The 13,077-nt window shown below is 40.5% G+C and overlaps 1 protein-coding gene across 1 annotated transcript in view; it reads left to right on the plus strand.

The window, feature by feature from the left end:
* SYTL5 (synaptotagmin like 5) overlaps positions 1 to 13,077 on the plus strand; it is a 65,986-nt gene that overhangs the window by 13,904 nt on the left and 39,005 nt on the right. Inside the window, exon 3 of the mRNA XM_059466014.1 lies at positions 8,174 to 8,389. Coding sequence (XP_059321997.1) covers positions 8,174 to 8,389 — 216 coding nt within the window. The remainder of the gene's footprint in view (positions 1 to 8,173; positions 8,390 to 13,077) is intronic.

The following is a 13,077-nucleotide window of genomic DNA, read 5'->3' on the forward strand; positions in this document are numbered from 1 at the left end:
TTTTGTCTCCTTAATGGTTTGTGAGATGAAAAAGAAAACAGATGGAGCACTGTTTGTTCCAGAGCATTCTGCTCTGTTTAGTAATAAAATAAAAATTTCAAATAAATTAATTTGGTTTCCTGAGGTGGTGGCCTTGGAAATGTGTGATGTGCCAATAATCATCTGTCAAAGGCATCAGTATGGAGAGGATCAGATCACTGGATTCATAAAGCCTCTGAAAGCTTCTTTTCTACTATTGTCATTTCCCAATCTCAAATGGAAATTTAAAACTCCTGAGGTTTTGTGGGGTTTTTTGCTTCATTTCATTTGGTTAGTTTGAGGTTTCTTTTGTTGCTGCTTTTTTTTTTTCCTGCTTCTTATGGCATTTCTGGAATTCAATCTGCCATATCTGCTGAGCTTGCAGCACCCCTGGAGAGGACAGCTCAGCACAGTTCAGTGAAGTCACAGGTGGTATTGGCCTATCAGTATTTTCGTAAAGAAGCATCCTAAGAAAATACTCAAAGTCAAGCTAATCTGAAATAAAATGCTAATTAGAATAACTAATGATGCAATGTGGTGCTTATTCACACTTCTAGCACCTGTGTGTGAACCAATGGGCTTCCTATTTACTGTCACTAGACCATACTTTGCCTGATAAGAGTGCAATGTGGTCTATAAAAGATTTCCATAGTATAAAAACTATAAAGAATTTGATAGCTAACTGCTTCCTATGAGGCTTTTTATTTTCTCTTTCTCAGTACAACTTGGCAAGGATCTATAATCACGGCTTATAAGCATACTTCAGGGGACCATTTGTTGTCTTTAAAATTCCATTTGGTACAATCTGTTATATACTTTATTGAAGTACTTTGCAAAGAGCAAGTCCCTTTTTATTTATTTTCAAGGCATTTTCCACTCTGGGAAGAAGCTTACTTGTACTTTGTACTGAGGAATTCTTATTATCCTGTTCCATTCTTTCTGAATCTATCTCAATAATTTTTGGTTTTTTCTCTTCCCATTAGTTTTCAAAAGCCCTTTTAACTTAAAAAGACCTTTCTATTCATTGTGAAAGCAATGGTAAATGCAAGAGGATATCCTAATAATGAAATGCTTAAGGATTGCTTTTACTATGGCTGCTCATACTTGTTTTCTGGAGGGCAGGTGGCTGTTCTTGTATTTTTGTTTGATGCACAATTATTTCACCCACATGAGAGAGAAACACAGAAGTCATCAAGTCCTTTTTCTCTGTTGATAATACATAGAAACTTTTCTAGTTTTGATAATACAAATAACCTCCTTAATAAAGATTATGATTTATGTTCTTAACTCTAAGATGCATCTTGCATGACTGGATATTTTCTTTGAATATTGATTTGAAGCTGTTAATAGATTATTTGTGCAAATAACCTGCAGTGTTCTAAGCATTGCTTTATGATGCTTTTGATGTCAGTTGAATTACCATCATGTTTTTTTTCAACTGCTAAGATTATTTTAGTAAAATCATTAATTCTTACCTTAACTATTTTGTTAGGGTTTAAAATACAAAGTTCTTTTCCATTCTTTATGAAGCACAGCTACAAATGCCATGCTTTTAGAGGAGATAAAGTAACAATTGCTGTGCTGAGAAAATTGCAGTTTTGTCCAAAAAAAAGGCTTTAATGGGTTGTGGCTTGAACCTCTCTGTCAGCATTTAGGTTACCAGAAGTTGTGTAAGAATTGCACCAGCCCCAGGTCTGTACTGACAAGGAAAGTTAGCATTCCTGTCTTTTCATCCGGCTAAAATGACATCCTCTTATCAGTCCAAAGAGATCCATGGAAACAATTTATGGTATTAAGTTCATTATAATATAGGAGAAATTGTTAGCATGGATACCACCATGTGGTAGCTCCAGGCAGTACTTTAGAAAAGCAGAAGTTGGAGGACTGGAATGGGAAGTGATTGATCTGCTGAGTATACATTTGGATTTGTTTATAAGCACAAAATGGTTGCAGGATAATGTATGTAATATGGTGCATGCTTATAAATATTTCAAGGAGAGAGTCCTTGTGTTAAAGCTCATTGGCCATCTGTACCTGGAAGCTGCAAAATTCCTGTCTGGCATCCCAGTCGTTTATGAGGTGTATTTAACACAGTCTAACACTTTGTTATTTTTGAATCAGAGGCTTTTCCATCAAGGACAGTTACTATGGCAAGCAAGGATGTTACTATTACTTGTTACTATTGCATCTAAGGATGGAGGTGCCTGTTTTGCTGTCCTGTGTTCTTTGAGAACCACAATCCTGCAGTGGTGAAAGAATTTCTCATGGTGATTAATTTTCATATGCTGGGAGAGTCTGTTTTATTAAGGACTGGAAGAAAACAACAGGAGATCTCTTTTTGTTTTTTCTCTTTTTTTTTTTTTTTTTTTTTTTTTTTTTTGTTTTTTGGTTTTTTTTTGTTTTTTGTGTTTTTTGGTTTTTATCTTAGTGACCATTTTTATTTGAGAGAATAAGTGACTGAGTTACTCAGAAAAAGTTCCATCTATGGGAGTTTGCCATCATTATGATAGCCAGTATAATTTCAGTTCCAATGCCTGCTCTCCTTCTTTTCACTGGGCTCTGTTCTGTCATTTCTTATGCCAGATCTCTTTTTCTTTATAAATTCATTCTTTGTTTGTTTCCCTGTGTTGTCATCAACGTGCCTCCATACTTAGGTTTTCTTAACACAATTTTTATCACGTTGAGCTGCTACATAAACAAAATGTGAAAACCTGTGCTTATTAAGTATAAAAATACTTCAAGGACTCATATTTTATAATTCAAGGAGACCTCAATGGAAGTTGGTAATAGCCCAGTTCTTTTTGTGAATTCCCAACAATATTTACTGTTATTTCCTGCATGCTGTGCCAGACAGTGAAGGGAATCTGGCTGAATTTGAAGAAAGTACTGAGAATCAGTCTGGAAAGAAAATTGCCTTTCTTCCTCATACTCAAGTATGTTGATGCCAGTTCCTGCACAGAAAAAGTTCTTCAATATCAAAGTTAGCAGCTGCACAGGTTCAGAACAAGGATGTTTCTATTTGTCTGTACAAAAGTAACTCAATTTTTTTTCCTGCCAAACTCTTTAATAATAATTGACTGAGGGAGGGAAAGGGTTGCCCTTTTTAAAATTTTAATTCAATCTTTTATGACCCATTAAACTCTGGAAATTTAGTATGGCAAAATAAAATTAGGTAGACTTGGATTATGCTGCTCTACATCTTCAGAGGAGAAAGGGTTTTGAAATGGGGAGAAAGAAGATCCAGGAGAAATCTGAAAAATCAAACTCAGGAATTATGTATGCTATTACATTTAACAGTTTGTTTGGCTTTGGTTTTTTTTTAATGGGGAGGAGATAAATTAGAAAAAAAATCAAAAGAAAGTTTTCTAAAATCCCACTGAAATAGAAAAAAACCATCCAGACCAGTCAATTTGGTATTAAAGGAAAAGTTACCTAACATAAAGAAGTGGATAATGCTTACAAAGTTAAAAGGAAATTATGGTGTTCATTTAAGTGAATGGCTTGGGCAAAGAATGTCTTGCCTCTTGCAGCAGTGTATCTATTTTATTTTTGAGGCATAAATATTCTCTAGGGTAAAGCTTAATTTAATAAGAAATGGGTCTGCTAAGGTTTCTCCTTGCTTCCTCTTTGCAGTGTTATAGGGGTTTGAGAATATTTCATCCCTTGAGGCTGCATTTGGGAAGGAACAGGAACCTTTGCCTCATTGATTTCAGCATCTGTAGGGGAAGACCCGACTTCTTCAGGGATTCCTGTGCCCCTGACAACTGTGCCTAGAGCTGTGAATTTGGGAGTCAGTTTCTGTGGTGGTTTTTGTTTTGTTTTGTTTTGTTTCCTGCTGTATTTTACATTGGCCTTTGAGGCCACCTTTGGAAAGGTTCAGGTTGAGGCATTCAGTGTTACCTGGAATCTGGTTACAACAGAGCTCTTCTCCAATGTGCTTAACATATTTTCTCAGACAGTATAAGGATCTTAATATAAATATATAGTTTAGAAAAATGGCTACATATTCTATTAAGCTTGGCAGAAGCAAATTTATTTTTAATAGCTATCTTTTATCAAACAGCCATTTTAATGAAAGGTTTAGAACCTTCAATGAATGATAGGATCCTTTTTCTCAGAAGCCTGTTAAATTGGCTTCTGCTGAGTTTTATTTTCCTTTTCATATTACTAGGAGAAGGTGGATAAAGATTAATTCTTGTTTAATATTTGTGATTAAAAATATCTAACTCCATCTTTAAATGTATTCCATTAAAATTATGGAGAGCGCAAATGTTAGACTGCCACAAGGAAATTGGGTGTTTATAATCCAGCTGCTTCCTGCCCTGGGAAATAATGTAGTGGTAAGTCAGTGCAGCTACAGGCTGCATTTGTTATCCCTTTTCAGTACAGTGAATCAGTGCAGCTCAGCTGGGCTTGTTTAGGGACTGTTATGACGATGGATTTTGTCAAATTACTCGCCCACCTCCTCCTGCTCTTCCTGGCCCTTGAGACAGTTCATTTTTTATTTTCTGAAGATATGAATGTATTTGTTGCAGTCAATCAGAAGTTCAGCTCAACAAATAAAACAGGGAATCTCGAATGTTCACATCCTGTGTATCTGTCCATGCACTCTTTGCTTCTTTTTTAAATTTTTATTTCTTAATTTTTAATTGAGTGGAGTAACTGTGGATTCATTTATTTTGTCTCAGTTCCCTGGAAGTCATCAAAGGCAATTTATATTCAAAAATAAGAAAACAAACACTTCTCAGGATTTCCACTGTTAGCAGATCAGCTATCACCTGATAAGAATTTTAGATTGTGTTTCACATAAGCACTGGGAAATACTGTTGCAATCACACCTCCTGAATAGCAGGAATAATGTCTTTGTAATGTCACAAGAACACTGATATGTTTTCCAAGATGTTGGTCTCTAAGCAAACTATTAAAAAAAATGCTCTGTTTATTGTTTTGGGCCTACAGACATTTCCCAATTTTAAATTGGAACTACTTAAAACAGATTTTTTGCCTAATAATACTTCTAACTAAGCATAGAAGGGCCTGAAAGTTGCAGTGGGGAAGGAGAAGTCTGGAGTGGAAGGAGTTCAGTGGAGGCTCTGTTTCATCATTAGACACCTGGATGCAGTGCACAGGACACGGTGATTATTCCAAAAAGATGGCATCTGCCAATAACTGTGTGTCAAGTTCCTGAAATGCAATGGGTCATGATTAATTTATTTTTTTCAGTAAAATTAAGCCACTGGAAAGAAATCTGTTATGAAAAAATAAGCCTTTGCTTGTGCATAGTATTCTGACCCTTTTGAGATTTGAGCATGAGCAATTTTTTATCTTCTGAGTTACTCTGACACTTGGGTAAGGATCGGGTGCTTGGTTTGCTTGCAGGTAATGAAGCCAAAAGAACCTGGAACGGAATTATTAGTTCTTTGGTATGTGATTGACGAAATCCTTGCAAACCTGAATAAAAAGTAAAAATGCAGTTTTCTCTCAAAGACTCTCTGTTGAACATTCCTCAGTGGCCCTGCTGTATAAAAGTCCCAATTTTGACAGGAGACCATGAAAAAGATGAGGTAGAGAGAGAATGACCAATGATCAGGTAAAGAAGTGGTGGTCCAGTTTGGCAATCAAATTAGGTGAGATAAACAGGAGAACATTGTAATTGTGAAAATGGAGGCTAAAGGAAAGCAAGGAAAGGTGTGGGCCTGCTGCTGGTGCAATAGAGGACCCAGTGACAAAGCATGTGGAGAAGGCCAATGTGCACAACGTCTTCTTGGCCTCAGTCCTCACAGGTCAGACAGATCTCCTGGAATTCCTGCTCCTGAGGTCATTGCAAAAGTCCAGGGCAAGGTGAATTTGAACCTGGAAAGTGCTGCAATACCTCTGACTGTGTGAAAGCACAATCAATCAACAAATTTCCCTAAGGTCAGCTGGCACTCGGAGTGGCCACAGCACTTTATCTCTGACAACTCCACATTGCTGGAGGGTGTCATAAAATCATTAAACATTTGTGAGTGCTGTTTGATGGTTAGTGAGATGTGAGTGACCATAAACTCAGGGGTAATTAGAGATCTTCCCAAGTACCTAAAGGTGTATTTGTTATTCAAGCAGATAGATGTGGTGTTGTCCAGAGTATTCTGGGAGTGGGTTGCTGTCACAGACACATTTTATGAAAAATCTTTTCTTTAAGATCTTTTCTCCTAAGAAGCTGAGAAGCTTCAGGAACAAAATGTAAACAATGGTTATCTGCTGCTGTGGAATGCAACAGGTGATTGGTCTCATGTGGTTATTTCTAATTAATGGCCAATCACAGTCAGCTGGCTCTGACTCTGTCTGAGACACAAGTTTTTGTTATCATTTCCTTCTTTTTCTATTCTTAGCTAGCCTTCTGATGAAATCCTTTCTTCTGTTATTTTAGTATAGTTTTAATATAATATAATATATATCATAAAATAATAAATCAGCCTTCTGAAACATGGAGTCAGATCCTTGTCTCTTCCCTCAGCCTAAGACCCCTGTGAGCACCATCACAGGTTGCCTTTAGTTCTCAGTCCAGAAGAACTAGATGAGTTCTCTTTTGATGTTTGGAAGGTAGATGCAAGGATGGGGCTGGCAAAAATAGGGATCATCTCCTTTCTCTGTGCACTGTGGCAGCACCAAGCACCACTGGCAGTTTTCACAGCACAGCACAACACTCTCTGCATTTGAAGCTGACTCACAGAAGGAAATGGACACGTGCCTGGCACCAAACGCATCTCTGCAGGAAGTGGGGAGATGTAAGATGCAATCAAAAAACTGCAAGTACAGTAAGCAAAGTACCAAGAAAGCACATAAAGCCTGGACAGAGTTTTGAAGGCTCAGGCATGAGAGGAAGGCTGTTTGGATTGAATGTAGGAGAAGGGTCTGAAGTTGGGTGAAGCACTCACTTCTGGATAGAGGCCAGCACAGGAAAACCCTTGACTGGGATTTGCAGTTGCTGCCCGGAGGAATTGGCCATGCCCTTGTCTAGAGCTGTCAGAGGCTGAGCATTCACAGGTCAGGGGGCTGCGGAGCAGCTGCTGCTCATGGGATCCCAGTGGGAAGCCAAATGCTGGCCAATCTTTTAGCAAGGCAGTGTGTCCACAAATAATCTAATTCTGTCAGAGCTGACTCCCTGGTGGCCCAAGCAATGTTTCTGGCCTCCTTTACTGGGCTGCAGCCTGTAATCTTTCATTGGTTTATCCTTCATGTAGTTTTCTTCTGACATTTTTTCTGATCTTTAGGTGAAGGTGGCAGCAGGTTTTTAAATCCCCCTTTAAGCATCTGTGTGTGTACAGAGACAGTGATTTCAGTGAGTTGGAGTGCTTCATGACTGAGGGATAACACTGGGGGCTCCTGGCTGCTGATGGGCATGAAAGACAGCATAGGGAAGAGTGGGGTAATGAGGACACGGCAATACCCAGGCATGTAAAACTGAAAGAATTTAGCAGCCACTGAGTTTAGTTACAGTGGCTTGTTATTTTCTTGTTAAAGCCCAACTCATTGGCCATTGAAACTACAGACTTCAAAATTTAGTCTTAAACACAAATATTTTTATTCTGTGGAGTCAGTGGTAGAACCGGTAAGATCTGAAAGTCACACTATTTAAAGTGGCATTCTCCTTTTGTACTTTGATTGCGGCATCACAGCATAGCACCGCTACCTATTTAGGTCTTTGATTTGGGCTCTTCCAAGGCTTTAAATACCTGGTACAGAATTGCATATATACTCCTACCTAACTCTGCACTGGCATATTGTTAAATGCACACTAATTGCAAAAAATGTTTCCTTCTTTCCTTCTGGGCATGAACTGGATAGTCTCAGTTCTGAGCTGCTGTCAACCTGGGCTCAGCACGACTTGAATTATTGATGAAGAACAAGCAAAGTTGGTTTATCAGTTGTCCAGAACTGCTCAGCTATCTGCATTTACTCATAGTGATCTATCAGATTTTCCTCTTGACTGCATGTCTGACAGCTGGGGAATAGATTTATTCTGTGTCATGTGTGTGTCAAGAAATACAAAAAGAAACAATTGGACTTACTCATGTCTTATATTTTTAGCATAAAATATTAATCTGTTAATAAGTTCTTATAGATCATTGAGTTGAATCTCCAAATTAAAACATTTTATTTTTTTTACTTCTAGGAAACTGAAAAATGAGCTTCTGGAGGTGAGAAGGAAAGGCGGGAACCGCCACTCTCAGCAGGACAGCAGCAGGGTCTGTGTTCGCTGCCAGAAGAGCCTGGGCTTCATTTTTGACAGGGGAGAGCTGTGCCAGACCTGCCAGCTGAGGGTCTGCAGCTCCTGCCGGGTGCTGGGGGCAGAGGGGCACTGGAAGTGCTCGGTGTGTGCCAAGATTGCGTAAGTTGGGCACTTCTCTAACCAGGGTGTTTTAACCTAAGTGTCCCAGGGTGACATTGTGATGTTTGTATCCCCATTGGTGTGTTCTGTTTATGCTGGATATTATGTTCTGTGCCTTCTGTGCCTTACCTGGCAAAATAATGGAACAGTTTATATTAAGCACCATCACGCAAAATTTACAAGATGTCCAGGGTATCAGACCCAGCCAGCATGGATTTAGGAGGGGTAGGTCATGTTTGACCAAGCTGGTCACCTTTTATGACCAGGTAACCCGCCTAGTGGATGCAGGGAAGGCTGTAGATGTTGTTTACTTGGATTTCAGCAAGGCCTTTGACACTGTCTCCCGTAGCATACTCCTAGACAAGCTGGCAGCCTGTGGCTTGGACAGGAGCATTCTTTGCTGGGTTCAGAACTGGCTGCATGGCCGGGCCCAGAGAGTGGTGGTGAATGGTGCTGCATCCAGCTGGCGACCAGTCACCAGTGGTGTCCCTCAGGGATCTGTGCTGGGGCCAGTTCTGTTCAATATTTTTATTGATGACATGGATGAGGGTTTAGAGTCCTTTATTAGCAAATTTGCAGATGACACTAAGCTGGGAACGTGTGTTGATCTGTTAGAGGGACAGAGGACTTTGCAGAGGGACTTGGAACGGTTGGATGGATGGGCAGAATCTAATGGGATGAAGTTCAATAAGTCCAAGTGCCGAGTCCTGCACTTTGGCCACAATAACCCCCTGCAATGATATAAGCTAGGGACGGTGTGGCTGGACAGTGCTCAGGTGGAAAGGGACCTGGGGGTGCTGGTTGACAGTCGGCTGAACATGAGCCAGCAGTGTGCCCAGGTGGCCAAGAAGGCCAATGGCATCCTGGCCAGTATCAGGAACGGTGTGGCCAGCAGGAGCAGGGAGGTCATTCTTCCCCTGTACTCAGCACTGGTGAGGCCTCACCTGGAGTATTGTGTCCAGTTCTGGGCCCCTCACTTTAGGAGGGACGTTGAGATGCTTGAGCGTGTCCAAAGGAGAGCAACGAGGCTGGTGAGGGGCTTGGAGCACAAGCTGTGTGAAGAATGACTGAGGGAGCTGGGGTTGTTCAGGCTGGAGCTAGAATTAAGGAGGAAGTATTTTACAGAAAGAGTGGTCAAATACTGGAATCATCTACCCAGGGAGGTGGTAGAGTCACCGTCCCTCTAAGAGTTTAAAAAAAGACTGGATGTGGCACTTGGTGCCATGATCTAGTTGAGGTGTTAGAACATGGGTTGGACTCGATGATCTTAAAGGTCTCTTCCAACCTAGAATTTCTGTGATTCTGTGATTCAAGACTGGTTCTGAAGAGTGAAGGTTTTGTTTTGGTTTTGTTATCAGCTGCTCCCCCATGGTTGGCGGGACACACAGACGGGGCAGTACATGGTGCTGCTTTTGTTTTTTACTTTTGCTTTTTGCTTTGCTCTTGCTCCTGCTTTGCTTCTGCTTTGCTCTTGCTCTTGCTTCTGCTCATTAGTTAGTTTAGCTAAACAGTTCAAATTTTTCCCTGGACTGTTTCTCCTTTCCTTTTTTTGGACCAACTCAAACCTGCTCCAGACTGGGCCCTGGGAGCACCGAGAGTTTGCACCCTGTGGCCCAGCGGGGCCTACTCTGGGCAGCAGCTGCCCCAGCGCCGGAGGGACTGAGAACAGAGCAACCACCCCCAAGAGAGACTTTCTGAATTTGTCATCTTTGTCAGAGCAATGAAAGAGTGGTGTCATCTGGTACTGTTCATTTTGTGTGCTGGGGGTGCTGTGCCTGTTAAATAAACAGGTTCTTTCCACTTGTCTCTGAGAAATCCCTCCCGAACCAGCTGAGGGTAGGGGATGTGTGGGTTTGCTTTCTGGAGGGGCCCCTTGTGAAGGTTTTCTCCCAAATTTGCCCTAAACCAGGACACCACGTGTGGAGCTTACAGCCCTGGCAGTGATTTTGTGCTACCATTGTACATCCCCTTACAGAGAATACACAAGGGGAGAGGCTTAACTGGGGCTTTTATTTGCTGCACTATCTCTTTTCTGAATTCCAAGCCAGTTTCAATGAGCTTGTCTTCCAAAGACTTGGAAGAATAATTCACTTGATTAGTTTGGTAATATGGGATTTTTTATGTTGATTTGGTAAGATAATCATGAAGGAAAGATTAGTTTGGTAATATGGGATTTTTTTGCTTGGTTTGGTAAGATAACCATGAAGAAAAGAAGAAATGTGTCGGGCGACAAAACGCAGTTATGTATCCTGGTGTAAGGACTGGATGGTGTAAGAAAGAGATGGGATAAAAAAAGAAATGTACAGAATTTTTTTAACACACCTTCAAACTAACAGGATCAGAAAGGGCGAATTGTTTCAGGAAGTGAACCCAAATCGCTAATTCTGTCAAGACTTTGGCTACATAGACAGTGAAAAATTAACACAGCAGAGCATGGAGTTTAGGGTTTGTGTCTTCAAACTTTAGTTTTAGAAGGTTGCATCCATTTTTAAGTAGGAGCCTTACTCCTCTGCGTCCAGTGGGGCACACCCAAAGGACAGTGTCTCGCCTGGTAAGACAAAAAATGTTTACTTGTTTGATTTGTGAAATGATTTTAAATCAGTAGGGACTGGCTGAGCTCCCTGTACTTTGCCTCAGGCAGTTCCTGGGATAATGTCAGTGCTGTGCCTTTCAGAAGTGACGGGGTGCAAGTGAGGTGACAGCATGGAGAACAGCAAACACAATGCTGCTCTTTAAAAATGGAGAAAAGAAAAAGAGATTTGTTGACCCTGCCACACTACCTCTAATTTCTATAACAACACTGAAACAAATGGTAGCAGTGTTGTTTGAAAGCCGTGAGAAGGTGACAGGATGAGGAGTAAGAGCTGGCTCAAGAACAAGTGATGTCAAAACCAATTTAATTTCCACCTTTGACAGGTGACAGAGGAGGATTGGTTGCTGTCTTATAACTTGGCTGAAGTTAACCTTTTGATACTCTCTCTTGTTCCTTTCTAATAGGCTGACAAATTAGGGTAGCTGTGCCCTGGAATAAATTCTGCCAGTGTGATTGCAGACCCGCCTGGAAAACCGTAAAGCTCTCTTCTCCGCATGGACATTTCACTGTCAAAAAAAACCTCAAGAAAACAAAGCCCAAAAAACCCCAAACAAAAAACAAACAAAACAAAAAAGCACCACACATACAAATAAAAAAATCCTTTTTAAAACCAGTGATATAGAGCAGAATATTTCCTGGCTTATTACTGTTAAATATTTTAGTCAAGGACCTTGATGCAGCAGATGGATTTGCCAGTTACACCTGCAGGAGACATAAAGCTGAGAGGTGCTCCAGGCATGCTGAAGGACAAGATGTGGTTTCAAAGTGATGCTTAGAATTACAGAAGTGGTTTGAAGGTAAAGCAAGGGATGGCTCCCTATGGACATGTGGAAGTGCTACATTTGGGGAAAAATGCAGCTGCAGAAACATAAAATGAGAATAAAAACAGCTTCTGCAGCTGTTCCTTAGGAAAGGATCTGGGTATTGTACTGGATAAAAGCTGAACATGAATCAACAGAATTTTCCACTGCAGAAAAATTGAGCATCACACATTGATGTACAAGCCAAATTATGGCTTATAAAGTACATTATAAAATCATCTTTTATGTAGAGTACCTGCCCATTTCTGTGTATCAGAATTCAGACAGGCCACCTGAAGAAATTCAGAAGAAAATAATGAAACTTAGCACGCAGAATGTCCAGAGCAATAGAAGGAGTCACAAGTGTTCAGCCTAGGCAAGAGAAAATACCTGAGTTTTAAATCTACAGAATGTGGCTTACAGGCTGTTCCAAGGCCCCTGTTTGGGTAGGAAGAGTGATACTTAATTGCAGTGAAAGGATGTAATTTAGATGGTGTGAATGTTGACATAACTTGGGAGGGTTGCAGAATGTTGTTTTACAACAGGTTGGATAAACCTCTCTTGGGATGATGGCATCAGTAAGGATGGTCCTGCTCTGGGGCTGAGAGATGAGTGAGGCAAATTCTCAAAGCCTGTGTGACCTCTGCTTCTCCTGATTGTGCTGCAGCTCTGTGAGCCAAGCAGTGGTCTCAGCAGCCATCCTGACAATTAATTCTGGTTGAAGCCTGCCTTTAGGTTATTACACACCACGGGGTAATTTGCTTGCAAAGTGCTGCACTTTTCATTCTGTCCATGTTGAGTAGCTTTATTAAATTGAAAGCTCTCTCTCCCCTTCCTTTTTGTTCATATGCAGTGTTTCTGCAAGGCTTCATGACAGTTAATGATATGTAAAATGTCTTTTACATTGCTGGGAGTACACAGAGAGATAATCTTCTGTGTGGGCAGTGTGGAGATGGAAGTTTGGGAAAGGCATTTCAATTACATCATTGTGCATAGTTCTCATTTAAATTATTTCAGTTCTGCTTTTCTACCAAGTGAGAAATGCAGGGGAAATCAGGATTTTTAGGCTCTTTTAATTACATTTGATAGAGGAGCTGATTAAGCTAACAGGGCCTTTGACAAGTTGAAAAGGCAGAAGGCAAGGAAGAGAAAATAATACGGTGTTAAGAGACATTTATATTTTATAAGTAGCAAACAAAAGGTAGGAAGAGGAGAAAAATCGTTTAGCTCTGTAGCACTGACCTACATGCAGTGTTTGTGTCTGTCAAATTGGACTGCTTTACCATGCTTTCCAA

This window comes from Ammospiza nelsoni, chromosome 2 (genome assembly GCF_027579445.1).
Source record: "Ammospiza nelsoni isolate bAmmNel1 chromosome 2, bAmmNel1.pri, whole genome shotgun sequence".
NCBI lineage: Eukaryota > Metazoa > Chordata > Aves > Passeriformes > Passerellidae > Ammospiza > Ammospiza nelsoni.